Source organism: Coffea arabica, chromosome 2e (genome assembly GCF_036785885.1).
Source record: "Coffea arabica cultivar ET-39 chromosome 2e, Coffea Arabica ET-39 HiFi, whole genome shotgun sequence".
NCBI lineage: Eukaryota > Viridiplantae > Streptophyta > Magnoliopsida > Gentianales > Rubiaceae > Coffea > Coffea arabica.
In genome coordinates, this window is record NC_092313.1 from 10,991,881 (window position 1) to 11,010,780 (window position 18,900).

Below are 18,900 nucleotides of genomic sequence, written 5' to 3' on the forward strand. Positions count from 1 at the left end.
ATTTGTTTTAGTTGAAAATTTGGGAACTAATCTAAAATTAGGGCTATATCTCAACACACACTAATTTTGGAACAGTCGAAAATCCAATTAAAAGGTAATCAATCTTTTTGAAACGAAATTTATTTTATTTTATTTCAATTTTTTGTCAAAATGCGTGGTCATGAAGTAACACTACTGTGATTGTTGATTCAAAAAAAAAAAAAAATGATACTCTGTTTAACATATTTACAGTAAAAGTTTTTCACATAGTTTTTGAAAAACAACCTAAAAAACAACTAATTCAAACAGACTTGTATTTCAAAAACGAAATGCTACAGTGCTGTTTTTTAAAAACAACCCCAAAAACAGCTAATCCAAACGGAGCCCATGGTTACTAATTTACAATCCATGGTTACTAATTTACAATCCAACCAGTCAACGCAAAAGTTAGCGGCAGCCACAAAAAGATAGTTGAATTTTGACCGGCAAAGCGGAAGCCGTGGGGAGCACTTGGGTTTATCCTCAAATCACTTGTCAATTAGGCCCTTTGACTATTTTTCCTGCGATATTATTCAGTACCATCTAGAAGGCCACAGTTTCACCAAACCGTCATCAGGGTTGGAAATAGGTCCTGAGCCAACATATTCTGGGTTGGAAAAACGAGCTGTTAACGCCATAGTCCTGGCTACTCCAGCATCTCAAGAATCCACGGCGTATTAGAGACGCACTGGGAAACAATTTTCATTGGTATTGCATCCGAAAGCATTCATTGACAGATCAAGCAGATGGCAACAACATGGTCGATGTAACTGAAGACCGCCATCCCTAACCATGGCAGGCACTAGTAGTATTAACTGAGTCATGATTTTCCAATGGCATGATGGGGTTTTGACGTCATAAAATATGCATCAAAACACAGATTTTACATATCCCATGACACAAAGGCCGTTTCATGAAGCATTAAACATGGAAGGGGAATTAGTGAGGAGTCATTTGTAACATTAGTAAAAAAAAAAAAATGAATTACCGGCACAAATAAATAATGGCACTATTGAAACAATAATGAATTAATGATGATGATCATTATAGCCTGCAGAGACTAAGAACTACAGGGTGTGAATCTGAGTGATCGGACAAACTAAGGCTACGCTTTATGATGCCGTCTTCTGCTGTATCGCCGCCGCCTTCTTTGGCTTCCTTTATATGGATCCACCCAGTATCTGTCCTCTTTAATGGCTCGCTCCCACCGATCTTCAAATGTCTGAAGCTCTGATGTTGATTGCCTCCTAACCTGCACAAAGTGCAAAAGAAGAATGATAGCGTTAGGGGGGCATGAATCTTTTATTCTATCGAAAAGCACTTCATGGTAATGTGTATGATCTTAAGGTCTTTTTCTCTAGACAGATCTACAAGGTTCAAGAGAAACAGGAATACAACTGATGAAAGCAGCACATCAGTGATCCAGTGCCTCACCTCCAATCGTACATCAACTTCATGCCTCTGAGATAAAAAAAGAACCCGATGTGTAAATGCAAGACGCATAGCACAAAGAACGAGGGACAAGATAAAGAAGCAACCATAAGATAAAGTCTATACCTTTGTTGACCCTCCAGCAATTGAGGTCTGCACAAAGATCAAACATTGTCAATGGATGTCAATGTTTTATTATCATTACCTTGTCATCAACTTGTTAAAAAGCGCACCGAGACAGAGGAGTATACATGGTAAGCAAATCAGGCACAGATCCAAGACCTGAAATCGTAAGCTCCTCCCGACCAAAAACCTAGCACTGAGTTGCGAGCAAAAACTAGGTGCACTACCAATATGTCAAAATTCTTCAATGCATATACAAGCAACTTCAGGATCAGGAAAAGTAATCTTTTGGTTCAGTGCCTTGGTTTTTCTGAAATAAGGCTTCTTGCAGCCATTGGCTTTATATAGCTTTGTTTCCCATGTAATTGAAGATTTCTCTTCCTTAATACGTGACGAAGCAAAAATTATGTAAGCGTTAGAAGTTATTTAATGGAACCCTCGTATCCTTAGCAGCTACTTAATATTGACATTATATCTATTTCAACTGCTAGCTCAACCATCTGAAACTATCTGTCTTATCAAAGATACATAGGTGGGGGTAGGTTAATCAGCCCAACAGTGCTTTGAGAAACTATGTTTTGAACAAGAGTCCCCTCACATGCAGGCCACGACTACACAGATGTGTGAGTTGGATTCATATATTAGGCATATTTCAATTATTCAGTCAACCACCTCTGTACAGCAACCATAAGAGTGTGTTCACTTACTGGAGTTAGTAGCAACTGCTAGAGTGTTTTCACTTGTTGAAGTTAGTAGCAATATACAAAAAGGAAACTGCAAATCAGTCAAATAGCCAGCAACTTTGATGATAGATGGTGGCGAACTAAAGGCTTAATAATCGAGTGAAAACTTAAGTACTAGAATTATCCTAAAACACGCAGGCAGTTTAATTCCACTAGGTCATTATAAGGCTAAGCCTTAAAGCCTTGTGCCTCGTGGAATTTGATCTTTGATGGTATCTGTTTTTCTGTATGGTGGCTGGCTATTTTATAATTGAGGGCAGGTATGCAAATCTTCAGGGGCTATTTACCAAGAATTCATTTTTAGAAGAACGTCAAAAAATATTGTCCTTTTAATTCATTTTCCACAAAACGTGGAAATCGATTTCTCTAAAATCAACTTTCCAAAGCCCATTTTAAAGAAATCAACTTATCTAGGAGTCTCCATTCCTTACTTCCAAATTCTATTCCTTCTTCCTCCACCATAGTTGGCCAGTCTCATTACCTCAAACCTTCCGTTGTCTATTGTCATACTCATTATTGCAGCAGACTCTTTGTAAAGACAGGTGGATTGATAAACTACTGCATATGCTTGCACTAATGGGTGCAGGTTTTACCACCCTGATCCAGCTTTTTGGCTAATGCTGTATAAAACAATGGTCATTGAAATTGGGATTTGGTACAAAAAGGTAAGAAAAGAACCTGGAAATAATGGAGGTCATGCTAGACCCAGAAACATCAAGCGAAGACTTTGTCATTGTAAAATTCTGAAGTGATTTTAAAGTTTAAATGGCCACATAGTATCTATATATTATTCATTCAGAGAGGATTTTGCAGTGGAACGAGTACCAAGCATCAAAGATCAGGAATCCGGAAAACAATGTGCCCCTCTTCTTCTTCTCCCCACAGGGATATTGCAGTCTATCTTGTTTCATAAAACTTTTAAGGTCAAAATCCACTTCTCTGTTTTTAAACAAGGCTGAATTTTAACAGAAGTTGCGGCTGGGTTTCACCAGAAGTCAATTTCTCCAAGATAGCCTCTAAGGTGATTTTTGCATAGATTAAAAAAAAGGAAATATTTCTTTAATTGCGATTCAAAACCAAAATGTTAAAGGCATATAACCCAAATTACCAGAATCCAACAAAAACATTTTAAACATTTTAAGGAAAAATAAAAAGACAGAAAACTTAAAGCTTTTCATTATCTGCAATTTAAACATCTAAGAAGTGAAATATCAATAATGAAGTAGCTTATCAGGGACCAAAACTTCTGCCCCCTAAACAGAATTAGAAAAGTTAGTGACTTAGTATTGATGTGAGCTGTAGCATGTAAAATGGTCGCATATGTGTAGCCATGCCATGAAATAACAACCTCGTACATTAAAAGAAAAGAGAAGGAAGTGAATAGGTAGATCACCTTTTTGGCAGATTTCCCTCCCAATGTCTGTATACTCTGATGAACTATGTATTCACTATCAACCACTCCCACATTTTTCGTGCGGTCACCCTGTAAGAATGCAAACCGTCATCAGATCCCTAAGGAAACATGTCAACCAAACCCCATTACAGAGAGGAGATCTCTCTCTCTCTCTCTCTCTCACACACACACACACAAACACACACAAACACACACACACACACTCTCTCTCTCTGGTGATAACTTTGCATAAAGATGCCATCATCCTGTAACTTAAGCATTACAGCGACAGACTCAAACAAGCCACTTTGACTAGCCAGCACATCCAATTTTGCAGCAATAGAGAAGCAACACAAAAAAAACCAACTTCAACATTGTAAGAAGTGGCCATAATTTCCAATCCAAACAGGTAAGAAAAATTGGGAGTAACAGTAAAAAAAGTTCTGCAGGTTTCATGTCCAGAAGAAACTGGATTCTTTTACAAATTACATAGACATACACAAAAGTTCTTTTTAGTATAACAGTGCATATGTAATGAATAGATAAAAAGGAACATGAAGTTCATAACATTATCACGTCAAAACATTGTAGGATAACCCAATTTAATATCTCACCTGCGCACAATATCCCAGTTTCATGTCCATTCCCCATCCATGAACAAGATCACTCTGCAAAAAAAATGCAATGAAGCAAAACTTTAGTAAATCGAAAGAAAAAACTAAAGTTTCAAAGCTTAATAAAAACGGCTTATATCATCCATCTCTGCTCACAATAGCAGCCAAAATGGGAAACCAGGAAAAAATAAAAATAGGCCTAAGAAAAAGTAAAAGACACAGTAAAATTCCTAGTCAACTGTTTCAACACACAAATTACTCAAAGAATTATATGAACCTTGACAAGACAAACACAGACTCATAAATTGCTTAACATTAGGAGGACACAATCTAAAACAATCATTAGAATTAGTTCTTTTTCTCAACATGAAAAAAGGACAAAAAGCCACAGCCACGGCCACAAGTATAACATAATTCACATGCATACCAAGATAAATCATTAGATTCTCAATGACAGACTGCCACAAAGCTATGAATTACCGTGTCAAAATATGTTGAAGCAAAACCTATACCAAGCAGATGGATTTTTTAAAATATCTCACCTGTATTAGGTGCCAGGAACAATGCCACGCAGCTCTTGAAAAGACAGGAGCCATTCCTTCCACGAACCTGCAAAATTGAACCAATTAATTCAACTTCAACCTGAACAATTTGTAAAAACCTTCTTGATAGAAGCATACCAAATAAACCAATTCACATTGGTACTCATAAATTAGTAAACAAGTGAGAATACTGGCTAATTGCAAGATAGCAATTGGTGAAGACAGCTAAAAAAATTACCCAGCACATGGTGGCCCATCACTTGCATCCGAACATTTCGTACTGCCTCTGGTTTCATAGACTCTTCTGCATTAAGTTAAAGCATTAGCACCTTTAAAAGCATCTACAAGGTGAATTTAGCATCATATCACAGCGATTATTGAACTCACCGGTGAAACTTCTTTGATCTCTGTCGTATTGTAATTCTATGATGTATACCGGTAGAATTAGGGTCTAAAGCTGGCTGAGATATTTCCAGTCCTTCTGCCTTTACAATCTCCAAGTATCTAAGAAGAAAAAAGAAATGCAAGTAAAAACCAACTCGATATACCTCTTTTATAGGTTACAGGCATTGCTCAAAGAACACCAAGAACATCATACAACTACAGCGCAGCCTAAATTTGAAAACAATGGATTCTCCCATCCCCTGCAATGCTATAGTCCGAACTTTGCAGTATTACACATTTGAAGTCTTCACTCCAAAAATAGTTAATTAGAAACATCTAAGTAGAAGTCAAATGAATCTTATGCAGACTGAAGCAAGACCATAGTTCACAGGAAGAGGAGAGGAGTTAAGCATTGCTCATCCCTATATGCAAGAAGCATATGTGGCACTGACAGAGAGGGAAAGCATTTAAAAATGTTTCCACAAACAAAAGTGATGGAAATTTTTAGTAAATAGAGTTTAAGAACCAAAGGAAAATGGGTCTAGTGATCCTAAAAGATAGGTGATAGATGCCCATTCTACAAAGAAAGCACAAAAGATGCTCGCAGGCTGTTTTTGTTTTCTTCCTCTCAGGATCAGAGGAAGGGGGGAAAAACACAAACCTCTCTTGGGATGCCCATTCTACAAAGAAAGCACAAAAGATACCGCATGAGAGTAACTACTGTACCTTCTTGGGCAGAAATGCTCCACCCCAAGATCTTCATCCCACAAGAATATGTAATCATAAGCAGATACAACAGCTGGGTGTAAGAAGCGCTTTGCAAACCACCTGAAATCACATGAGATGCTTAACTGAGAACTACAAAAAAGAACTTTTATGCAAATTCTCCTTTGCTACATATTCTATATAAAAGACCATGGAATCAGAAATTCAAAGTTCAACCGGCAAAATATCAGGATCAAAAGAGCTTCTTTCTTATTATTAGTACTACTACCACAACTACAACTACTACGACGACGCCAGGATTGGAAGAGGCAGTCTATCTATACCCTTAATCCAGAGATTTAATCCTGTTCAAGTTTCTGTATACACCACAAGGTTGCACAAACTATAAATAGTGCTAATAAGTTGGACAGAGGAAGCCATTTAATGATCAACTAGGTCCAAGTCTCGCTGAACTGATACGTAGATGTTATTTGAGGCAACACTGGAGGCATAAATCATCAACAAGGTTTGGCATGAAAACTACAATCTTTGGTCCAGTAAATACCACAATTAACACTGAACAATTTCTAGCACTTAATGGGTAGAACAATTGTATCTCTTATTTGCTACAATGCTCTATTAGGAAACACTTCATTATAAGCATCCTCACCATTTGGTTTGGTTGAAGGCAACCATATGTATTGCCTTCTTACTCCATTCAAGGTTCCACCAACCATCCACGTTGCCATCATAGTGGAAAAGAACAATTGTAAAATTCTCTGGAAGAAACTGAATACAAAAACATAAGTTAATAAATATATCCAGAGAGTTTAAACTTCTAGGAATCAAGCACCAACAAAATGTAATACCTTTTGTACGATTCTATCAACATTGCGCTTCTGCTTAATACCAACTGGAATAGCCAATAAGCACTGAGAACTGGGAGTATTGAGCTGCAAATATATAGGATGTTCAGCATAGAAAGAGGATCTACCTTAAGCACATGAATAATGACCAGTTTATGATAAATCAAGCGGTCATAATTTAGAAGAAATAGGAAATACTGAATTATAGTTCAAGAATAATTACCTCTTTTCTTGAACTATCGCTTGACCATAGAGGCTTTAACTCTAGATCCGATCTGGCCTCAATGATGCCACGAGGTAATGCATTCAAACTCGTAGTAGGTATACCAGAATCCTAGAAAAAGCACCAAACAGATCTCATTAAGTTAATAAACTTCAAGGAAATTCCAACTGCTAATGCAATGCTGCAACACAACCATCAAGTGCAAGCAACTGAAAAGAATTGCATGACGTATGCCGAAGTCTATACCTTTAGCATAAAAAAAGGCCTTAATCTTGACTCCATCTGATAAGGAAAGGGGAAACAGGGAGTGAGTAAGTGCACAGGAAAGGGAACATGAAAACTGAACACAGGTGGTCCTTAGCTGTAAAGATTCTATAGAAGTAAAACTCAGTTTACGACAAAACAAAGTATGTAATATTAGCAGCCAGGTTGGTACAAAAAATGCAATTTGAAATGAACAGGAGAGCAAGAAGTTGATCATTGCAACTCTTAATTCACATAAAATTTTCAATTAATTTTTTTATCCAGAACAGAGACTTAGAGATTGCAATATGATTAGGTTCACATAGATTCATCCTCGAGCTTATAGCACCACCAAATTATGCTTGTGCTGTGGGTGGTTGCTTTGAATTATGGCAGTGATGGTTTAAAATCATTTAAGCCAACATCTCTACATACCTCTGTTTGTCGGTACTGATAATTAGTGGTCCTATACACCACGAACAACATTAATGTACAGATAACTACCATAAATGGCAGTGGTTTCATCTTTGCTCCACATGTTCCCTGCATCACCACTTCATTAGTTTAAAACTTGTGATATTCTTACATGGTCATCAAAGCACAATGCTCAAGTAATCTGTAATCACATCTACCCAGCTTATGGTGAATTGAACAGAAGTGTATGGATCATAGAACCAACCCCATCAAATATAGCGAGCCTTTTTTTCAGCAGCCACCACCATGGTTTAGATGCCCTCATAGGCAACTATTACTTTTAAAGAATCTCATAACAAACTGCAAGAAATGCATATCAAGCTGAAGGATCAATGGAAGAAAATAGAAGCCAAAAAACACAGCACAACTTTTAACTCAGTTACAATAGCTAAAGACATTCCATTCTCCTTCTACATCAAACGATTACACTTCTCAAAACAATCAATCGCCCAAATTTGCAAGATGGCATATCACGTAAACTCAAACCCTTTAACACAGCTTACAGTCAAATTAGAACAATTAAGAACCATAAAGGGAGGAATGGCAATTCAAGAAATAACCAGAAACACATGAATAATGTCCTTAATTATTCCTCCCTACCTTTGCATGTCTTTATTTATTCAAGCTGCAAAAAGAGCCCAAAATTATCCAAATTTGCATCTAAATTTCTTTCCAAGCCTACAATGTGTTTCAATGTTCACGAGGCAATTCTAGTCAAACTGTTCGCAAGACAACTTTGTTCTGCAGGCTGAACAACAAGCTCGCATGGACGTTTGAAAGGGGGGAGGGCAGAAATACATTACCCCGGGCATTATCTTTACCACTTACCAAGAGGCAGCAAAAATGTTCCAAACTGTTCAGCCTAAATGGATGTTCAAGTGTATTGATCTCAAAGATCAAAACGTGGCAGGGACATAATAAATTGACTATGTTCTCTTGTTTTTAATCTTGTGTTTTATTGCTTAAGTTTTCAACTTTCGTCGGACCACTTCCAATTTTGTTATTTCAATTGAAAAAAAAAAAACCTTCAAATAACAAAGATATATATTAGCCCTTTTATTATTTGCCTCCTACACGGCTAATAAAATAAGATGATACTACTACCACGGAGGAGGAGGAGGGGGAACTAGTATTAAGCAGGGAAAAGAAAAATGAACACGTAGCACAAAAGCAGCAAAAATGAAGCGTTTAAATTCAATATTAAGCCATCTTTCTATGAAGACGTTTAATAAATTTGAGTGATCAGTATATAACACATTTGTAGCTAGCGTCCAGTAAAGGAAGCACCAAGTAGATGATGGAAAACATTTCATTAAAAAGATAAACACTAAAAAGAGATAAAACCTTTCATTTCCCACTTGATAAGAAACTAAAAAAGGAGATAGCTTTAATCTCCCCCCCCCCCCTTCTTAAATTAATCCATGGATCTCAACTTAATCAACATTTCCATCCCAATATCAGAAACACGCCATGGCAAAGGGGAAAAAAAGGAAAAAATGAATCACAGAAGAAAATAATCCAACAAAAATAGCGAATAAATACCTTTAAAAAAAAAAGGAAGAAGAATGGAATTGGTCGAGCGAGAAAACGCGCGATCCACACGTGACTAGTTCTGCACCACCGTGTCAGTGAATCCCTTCTCCCCTTTTTAACTTTTTTCAGCTGGAAAACTGAAGAAGCTCCTCCTCTTCCTCCTCCTCCGATGGCCGGCAAAAGCCAGATTGCAACAATTCAACTGGATTAACACTCTGTCGTACTAGTGCGTGTATTTTAGTGTACTTGTAATTGAGAGACTTAAAAATGACTAAATTTAAGCTTCACTATTAAAGTTAAGTAGAACTGGCTTTTTTCTACCTCAAAAAAAAATTTTAAACAAAAGGGAATAAATATGGTGTTAAAGTATATAGACAAAGAACGAGAAGGAAGAAGAAAAAAGGGGGAGGAGGAAAGAGTAAAAGGAAGACGAGGGGATGGAGAAGGAATCGCCACCTTTTAAGCGGGAAGTATTCAGTAAGAGAAGCAAACAAAAAAAGAAAAGAAAAGAGAATATTATGTGTCAGCACATTCGTTAGTGTGTGAGTGTGTGTGTTTCGTCGCCGACGAGGATCTCTCCGATCTCAATCTTACTACTGTCGACGTAAGCAAAGAAAACTGGTCGTCGTACTAGAAAACGAACGAGTAAAGGGCCATAAAACATTTAATTAATCTGTTTGGGTAGAGTATTATTTGAAATATTATTTAAAATAATTACCATAATATTTTTTATAATATGATATATACGAGATAAAAAAATAATTAAAAATATTAAAAAAATGAATTGAAAAATGTGTTTATGATACAAACGAAATATTTATTAGCAGTAGAATTTAGAGCCACAGGCAGGGGCACCGGTCCACCATGCCGTTGGCCTAATTGCACCCTTCCCCGGATAACATGTATATCTACGTTTTTTAATAGACGGATAATAATACTATAGTATAATAATGCATACGTTTTATTTGACTACTTTTCTCTGTTATACATTATTATAATACCGAGTGGTATATTATAGTACAATGTACCACCGACGGGTACACGTAGCTAATCTAACCTTAATTTTTGTTTAGTACTATGTGGTTTGCAGGTACATTTAGTGTTGTACTACTATATTAGTATATTAGAACCCGTTTGATTGCTATTTTTTGATGTTTTTAAAGAAAGATGTATTGTAATGATTTGATATATGTAAGATAAAAAATAATTAAATATTATATTTACGAAAAACTTAAAAAAATGGCAATCCAAATTATTTTTTAAATCTGTGTTTAACAAGATGAGTGCATTTCCCTTTTTATTTTGGTTATTGTGGTGGTGATTCAGTACTAATTTTCGTGCGGTCAGTTTCATAATAGAAGCTTGTTCTTCATGGAACAAAAAAATAATAATAATAACTAGTGGATCTGTTTGGATTGTAAGTTATTTGGGATTATTTGGGATATTTTTACTGTAGCACTTTTTGTGATGTGACGTATGTGAGATAAAAAGATATTGGAAAGATAAAAAGGTGTATTGGAAATTGTAAAGATGATGTAAGCAAATAAAATTGGGGAAATATGAAGCAATCCAAACAAGATATCCGAAGAGTGCTTATTACTGTTGAGTAGCTTTACTTTTTTTCACACAAATAACTAAGATTTCATTTTTCTAAAATGAGGAATCTTTAAATAATAACACTTGGTTATTACTAGTACTTGGTTAGTATGTAATTTTCAGATTGGTTTTTCTATTCTGCTTAATTTTCAAATTGTTTTTTCTACTTTGCTTGCCCGGGATAAGCATGCAAAGTTGAGGTACTCTTATTTGGATTGTGATTTTTTGCAAAAAAAAAAATTATTTATATTTTTTGTGAAAATGACATTTTTAACTTACATACATTTAGTCGTTATAGTAAATTTTTCTACAAAAACTCCTAAAAATAGCAATTCATATCACATGCCCTTGGATCGAAAATTCAAAGCCTTTCAAGACAATTAAACACCAGATCCACCTACCCTTTTCGAATTTGACTGATACTAACAACTAAACTTCTCAAATATGTTTATGTTGCAGTAGTTTATAGTTATAGCAAGTCGTTTTGGTACGCATGTCTAGTAATTACGGTTTTGTGTACGTGTCTCTTTAGAACTCTTCAAAGACTGAAAATCTATCGTTTTATCCATCGTCCGTAGATCAGTATAATTGGGTCTGTTTCTTTATCCTAGAGGCAAGGAGTTGGAGTGAAGCCGGTAACGACCAATCAGAAAAGAGTTCATTATCAATATCGCATCTTAGGACTTGGGACCTTAGTTTACAGGAGGCGTAAGGATCACCTCAGAATCACAAAGTGACAACTTAACAGGGCTTTGTAGGTACTGAGGGGGTCATGTTCTTGAGTGAATTTCAAGCCATTGGAGATATTTTGGGTTCGAGGCACTAACATGTTTGTTGAATTCCAAATATGTTGAAGCATATTTTTGTTTGACAAATAATATGTGCACTTCATTTTAATATTTTATTACCTGAAGGAAAGTCGAGATCCAAGTGATAATTCTAGTTTCTGGAATGTAAATAGGAAAATATTATATGTACTATGTTTTTTGCTATGTGCACTCTCACTATTTGGTTTATGATATAGTGTAATAAATAAATACTATATGATTAAAATGATAGTGGAAATGTGATCACAAAAAATGGGAGTGCAAATAATATTTTACGATGTGATTATCACGTGCCTTTTTGTTTTAGGGTTAATGACACTTTGCCCTCCTAAACAAAAATGGTATACAGTTTGGCCCCTACCTTAGTAAATGTTAGGCCTTCAAAACATGTAATTTTTTTTCTCAACTTTGTGCTTAGTATTATTCACACTTTGTTCCTCTATTCAACCAAAAAAATAAGGATTAATCTTATACATATTATCAGTGTATACACTATCACGGTTAGATATATGACACATGTGCAAAATTTGAATTTAAAATAAAAAATTTGCTCATGCCTCATCCAAATTTGCTCATGCATTATTCATTCAACCATGATAGTGTATACAAAATTTACTTTAAAATAAACATACACTTTGCTTTAATAATTAGTAACTCTTTATATAATATATTGAATCAGTCAAAAAGTTATAAAATAATTTTAATATTTAAAACTAACATACTTTCTACTAAAACATTATTGATGAAAAAATATCATATATATAATAGTTCTTCAAAATAAACTTTCTATAAGATAATGTTCAATACAAGTTTAAAGATAAAAAATAACAATTACATGCTTTTACTTAATTAACCCCAAAAGATATAAATATGTTTTCAAGAATAAGAAATGGTATACGTATTTTATTCATATCAAATTTATTAAACTTTTACATAACTCTTTTTTTTTTTTGAGGTTAAAGATTTGAAAGTTTTGTTACATATTTCAAAAGATATTATGGCACATCAGACTAGGCTATATAGGTTATAACTATACCCTATATATGCAATCACTTTACTATCAACATATATAGGTATATACACACACACATATGGGGTATTTTTAATCAATAATATTTTGGAGTAAAGTTTGTTAGTTTTATGTATTATAAAAGGAGGGGAGGAGTAATAGGTTGAGTGATAGGAGGAGGCATGTAAGTAAGAGATCTTGAATTCGAGACACCCCACTTACAAAAAAAAAAAAAAAAAAAGGGAGGGGTGGGGGTGGGGGTGGGGGTATTATAGTTATACTATAACTTTCGTATCAGTTCAATATATAATATACAAAGTTACTAATTATTAAATCCAAGTGTTAATCCTTTTGGTTGAAGTGGGCAAGCGTGAATAATACTTAGGACAGCTTGAAAGTAAAATTTTCATATATTTTGAGGATGGTTTAGGTGGCCAAAGTGGGACTTCGCTATGGTTCCCGTGGGGTGTGGGGGAGGGGGGCAAAGTGTTATTTGACCTTAGTGTTTCGTTTGGTACATTAATGATTAAGCTTTTTTTGTTTCCTCAACCAAAGGAGAAAAAAGTACGTCAAGGTTGTTATATTATCAAATTGCTTCTAGAAATAATACGTATAAGAATACGTTATTCATAATTTACGTATTCTTGTTATAGTCTGAAGTTTAGTTAGGTTTCTGTTTTTATTTAAAATAGATATACACCTTTTTTGGTTCGACTAAAATAAGACATTTTTCTTTTTTTTTTTATGCAATAAAAGATTGGAAAATTTGAAAGACACACTCGGTAACCCCACCCCAAACAAGAGCTTTTGTGTTAAATAAAACAAATTTAGAGTTTAGCTTCTAGTGGTAGCTGCCCAAATTGATTAGAGTAAACTTTAGCAACAACACCTTTTAGGGGCCATTACACCAATAATTGTTGGATGATAGGCTTCTGACGCAATATGAACAGCAAACGTAAAAAGCACAAGGGGCTCCATTAGGTTAATCCACTTAATTCAGCAGAAACTAACCGTAGTTACTTTCCAATAATCTTCCCACTTAATGGAACTAGTCTTCATTTCCACTTCAATCGAAAGAAATCGACAATTCAACTTACAAGAAATCAACTAGTAGTAGTAGGTCTTATCAAACTCAAAAGCAAATGGCTAATCTAGATCATGCACGCGAAAGGAATAGATAATGCATGAGCTGCTCATCGCCTGTTCAGTCACGGCACAGCACATTGGAGTTTTTGCACATACACCAATAGTTAATGTGCCAAAAATCAGGTTGGCCTTGTATGATCAATGATTTTCATTATTAGGCTATATATTAGGTTTGCCGACCAATTGCAGAGAAGGTCTCTTCAAGCCAAATCCAGGGTCTCCTCATCAAATCATGATAGTACCAAACCATTTATGAGATTGAGATGTTTTTTATTTAAATTTGAATTAAATTTCTGGGGCCTATTTCAAAAGGAAGTTATTACTAGCTTTGTGATCATAATCGACCAAAGCCAGCGGATAAGTTGTCTTGTACGTATACAATTAAACGTCCTAAAATTATAAATCCCATCAGATTTTGGTATTAATATAAAAATCAAACAAAGTGAATTCTATCAACTTATTTGTCTTCTGCTTTCTTTTGCCTCTAATTAATATCTCAAGTGTTAGATTAATGTTTTTGCTTATCGACGACATAAAAAAAAAGAGAAAAAAACTAGTCAAAACTCAAAAAAGATGTAACCAAATGGACGCATGGTTTTGCAAATTCTCCGCCACCGCTATAACTCCTCTGACAATTTGGATTAACTTTTTATGTACTGATAATATGGTGATTTTTTTATACTAGTAATTACGGATGTACACCACATGTGGATGATTTGAATTTTAAATTTAAATTCATATCATATGACAATGATATGAACCTACTAATCTAAAAAAAAAAACAATGTATCCAGACGATGCATAAAAACTTACTTTAACAATTTTGGATCGATAAATTCAACAATAATTATAAAATAATTATTTAACACCCTCTAATACCTATATATATATATATATATGGGCATAAAAGATATTGTTACTAATTTATGTAGAGTACTATTCTTTATATATAAAAAAAAAAACATTATGTGCGTCCAATGTATCTTTACTAATAAGAATGTGTATGATGATAAAAATTGACTCAAGGGAAACTATATATATGAGTTGTTAAACGTCTATCTGCGTTACACTTTCTTTAATCCTTTTACAATTTTTTTTCTTTTTTTCTTTCCATTAAAACAAGAGGTTGTCTGACCAGAGCATTGACGGCAGGAAACTAGGAAAGATAAAAAAAGGCTGAAGTCACTAAGAGCGACGCAAAAAAGATGATCATGTCGATCGTGTGAGCAACAGATCTCTTGGACCGGCATTAACTTGAAAAGATTGAAGGAACCAGAGCCCTTGACCGCATGGCTGTAGATCTCGCATTTGAAGTCCAAAGTATACTTAGAACAAGATGTCCACATAAATCCTGTGAAATGCCCACGTCTACGACCGAAGCCTTGCGTGTACGATCGATCATGATGGTCTTTTTCATTTTTGGGGGGGGGGGGGGGGGGGGGGGAAAGCTACGATCGTGATCTTGTTAAACCTTGTGACTTTTGGGCATACTTTTTAGCTGCTTGTTTGCATGCGGCCGCTTAGATCACATTGCAGCAATTGGCAAAGACCAAATGGACTCCGACAAAAATCCCCAGTTGGCACAAGGGAAGAGGCCAACCTAAGCATTTCTTTTGCTAGGCAAATTCTACACGAAGGGGTTTTCGGCTGACCGTATATATACGTTACATGTATAAATTCTACACGAAGGGGTTTTTTTTTTTTTTGGGATGTAAACCCTTTAGCGTCGGATGGCCTTGCATTGGATTTCGACTAATTTTGGAATCAAAGTACTGTTGGATCCTTTTTGGGGTGACTCTCCCAACCTTATTTTCTCTATCTACAAGATTTGAATATAATATTTATCTTGATTAAACGCTGTCAAACTCTTTGTTACTCGACGACAACCGCTGGTATCCATTAGAGGGACATGTCATGAGAAAATTTTTCCATTTTTTTTTTCAAATAAACTCATTATATATATATATATATATATATATATATATATTTTGCTGTCCATCCATAAGGGATTAAGGCCTTGTTTGCCTACCAAGTTTTTGAAGCATAATGGTGAGTTTCAATGAGTCATTCTTAACTCATCACAGTAGTTGTTGGAATCCAAAACCAGTCCATGTATTAGGTCAGCCACCTTGACAAGAAGGCATACCAAATGTATTAGCACCGCTAATTGGCATTGAGTATTGACCACTAAATTCTTGAATTATCCTATGGCGGCCACCAGCACCACTACTGATCACTCCATTATGAAAATATGAATACGCCAAGTATCGGAAGCGTTGCAATACTGGTCAGAGTTACGTCTCATGCCATCAATCGTCCCAAAGTAGGGCAACCAAGTATGTGCTTAGTTGAACTAATCACTACTGCTTCTGGCTCATCATGCCTGCCCACACAAGGTTAACTTTTGTGGTCCATCAATAATGCCCCAGAAGTAATGTGCTTTGAAAGAAGTGGTTGGCTTGGCTTGATTAATACATATGTGGTTTAAATTGCTAATCCTAGTGGTGCTCATACCACTAACTGGAAATGAAGTTCTTAATGCCAATCCATTGGATATAACGTATACACAACTGGTGCAATTTCTTTGTCCCACGAAAACGATTGAGTGACATTTGGATCCCACTCACGATTATACTTTATTCGTTTCTTCTTCCATTATCTTCTCGACTAGTTTATGTATTTCGTACGAGATCGCTGGTGGAGGTGGGGGAGGAGTTCCAAGGCCCTGTTAAAAAAAAAAAAAAAAAAATGTCGGAATAAGAGCCAAATTTGCTGCAGTTACGGCCTTGGGAAACGGTACATAGTAAGTGGAGTATATATTTAGTGCTTGAAACTACCAACAGGCTGTTGTACCCGATAGACCGGTGTCTTGTTGGGGCACGTGGCTTGTATCTGGAAAGGGTAGCAGTAGCAATTATTCTGCCTTTACGCGCAAATACTAACACAATAAATATATGGATATTGAAATAATAAATACAACATAACAAAATCCTATACATAAATTTTAATGAGTGGAAAATTTTATTATATTTTTTTACGTGTTATTTGGTCAGTATCTAGAGTTTTTATATTAGTATTTACATTAGCTTTTAAGTTCAAAAGAGGTCCGTATTATTATTTTCGAAACTTAAAAAAAAGGTGAATGTAACTATTAGAAACCTCCCTTGGTAGTATTTGCACTGTTACGGGTCATTGTTGAGGTCTCGATCCTGATTGAACCCGCTTGGCTCATGCTTTCGGTTGCGGCAACTCCAAGAGAAGTCACTTAAATTCTGGAATTTGCAGTTTCTGTAATTCCTACGTAATAATGCACGCACTGACACGATAAAAGTAGATGACAAGGATCTGTGCTCTTTTAACAATTTTACTGTAAATGTATTTCAAGAAACTTTTCTTGATGCCAGATTTTTTAGGTGTTCTTAAGTTTTCGAAACTTTTCTCGGGATGTTCTCAAGTTTTTTGAGGTGTTCTATGTGTGTTTTTGGAATGGTATGACTCAGGACACATACTACTATAAAATACACATTTTTGCCAAATATGACATTCTATATGGGACAGAAGTCGGTAATATGAAACACAAAACATTAGTAACAATCAAAAAAGTTATGTCTCGTAACTAATTTTTTGTTCATTCAATTTCAACCAAATACATTTTTACCATCACTTTTATGATTCTAGATGTTAGAGAGACGTAGCAAAGACCCCTGCTAACAAATCATAGTTAAACTAGACAATGTATATTCATTAGAATACATGCTCTCTACTGGTTACTGTAGAAAGATTAAAAGTTCAGTCCTCCCATCTTTCTCTCCTTTTTCTTATAGATGAGAGGTTTCAAATATTCAACCCTCTACTCATAATTCCTTTCATCTTACCACTCAACTCAACCCTCCCTCCTGCTCCTAACGGCCTCCACCTCAAAAAAATAATAGCATAGTTCATGCATTGAATTATGCGGTAGCATCGGCATCGGTTTAGTGAAGCATGAAATTAAATTCTTACGCCTCAACGCTGAATGAAATTTGCATTAAAAACCGTGGCATCATGAAATCGAGTGTTTTTCTAAAGATGATGGTGTATTTTATGAGTGGTTAGGGTTGATAGAATCTTTTTAAGTGTTTTCCCTGCAGAGTAAAATAGGATCTATCAGATGATAGAATAGAACTAACATAACCGAAAATGATACGATGCAAGTACCAAGTAAGAACACTACTATTCTTTCCATTTTCTGTAAGGGTTGAGTAGATAGTTTTACAACACAGGAGTATGTTCCATCTGTTAAAATGAGATGCCCACATTTGCTTCATATGTAGGATCAGACTATTCGACAATTACCTCATTCAATAACTTAAAGATTTAAACTAAATGTCCCCCCACACAGAGTAGTTATTGATTCTGCTATTACTATAGCGTTGTTAGACAATTAATTAGATGATGAATCGAAGCTAATAAGGTTGGAAAGCAATAAAACTTGGGTTAATATCAGAAACCTCCCTTGAGGTTTCTTCTAATCACACCTAGCACCCCTCATGTTTTCGAAATCACACTTAGCACCCTTGGAATGACAACTTTGGTATCATTGTCAACCCCTCATTATATTTGTTCCACTTTTACGCTCCTTGTGAACTCTATTTATGTAACTCACATCCCACCAACTTTGGTAACACTACAAAATCGTGCCTGAACAGTGTAACATGTTTTGAATATTTTGTAATTTTATGTAAGCTTCTTGTACATCTTTATAATAGATTGTGTTTCTGTTATTAAGTTTTACAAATAATTCACATAGAGTTACACATTGTTTAAAAAATATTACATTGATCTGAACGGAGATAAAAAAAAATGTGAATATGAATTCTCATACTGGCAACAATAGTTTCAATATGTGGTTGTAGTTGTAAATAAACTTGCTCTTCCATTTTTGTGAAAATGAGGTAGTATAAATAGCTTTTTGTGCATCCTAGTTGAATGGAGTTTGTAAGTTATTAATATTGCAATACCCTATTGTCAAGTAGAAATGGCTTACTAAT

General features: G+C 35.2%; 1 protein-coding gene across 7 annotated transcripts; it reads right to left on the minus strand.

Annotated features, from left to right (window-relative positions):
- Positions 1–913: 913 nt before the first annotated feature.
- LOC113730922 (uncharacterized) lies at positions 914–9,907 on the minus strand. Of its 7 annotated transcripts, none has more exons than XM_072078900.1 (16): positions 9,302–9,906; positions 7,965–8,059; positions 7,721–7,828; positions 7,289–7,324; positions 7,043–7,153; positions 6,823–6,906; positions 6,624–6,742; positions 5,975–6,076; positions 5,252–5,368; positions 5,103–5,168; positions 4,865–4,931; positions 4,323–4,376; positions 3,709–3,798; positions 1,576–1,602; positions 1,417–1,479; positions 914–1,270 (listed from the first exon to the last, which is right to left on the minus strand). In XM_072078900.1, exons 2-16 carry the CDS (start codon positions 8,022–8,024, stop codon positions 1,124–1,126), a joined length of 1,251 nt encoding a protein of 416 aa, XP_071935001.1. In that variant the 5' UTR covers positions 8,025–8,059; positions 9,302–9,906; the 3' UTR covers positions 914–1,123. The 7 variants fall into 7 exon arrangements, with proteins under 7 accessions (XP_071935001.1, XP_027111716.1, XP_071935003.1 ...); XM_027255915.2 differs by having other exon boundaries at positions 1,453–1,479; positions 9,302–9,904; XM_072078902.1 differs by lacking the exon at positions 7,289–7,324 and having other exon boundaries at positions 9,302–9,907.
- Positions 9,908–18,900: the final 8,993 nt, after the last annotated feature.

Coding starts and splice junctions, on each gene's coding strand:
- LOC113730922 (XM_072078900.1), bottom strand. CDS start 8,024: ATGAGGGCATCTAAACCATGGTGGTGGCTGCTGAAAAAAAGGCTCGCT. Junction 4,932..5,102: donor GATGGGCCACCATGTGCTGG/GTAATTTTTTTA, acceptor TCAATTTTGCAG/GTTCGTGGAAGGAATGGCTC. Junction 1,480..1,575: donor TTGCTGGAGGGTCAACAAAG/GTATAGACTTTA, acceptor TTTTTATCTCAG/AGGCATGAAGTTGATGTACG.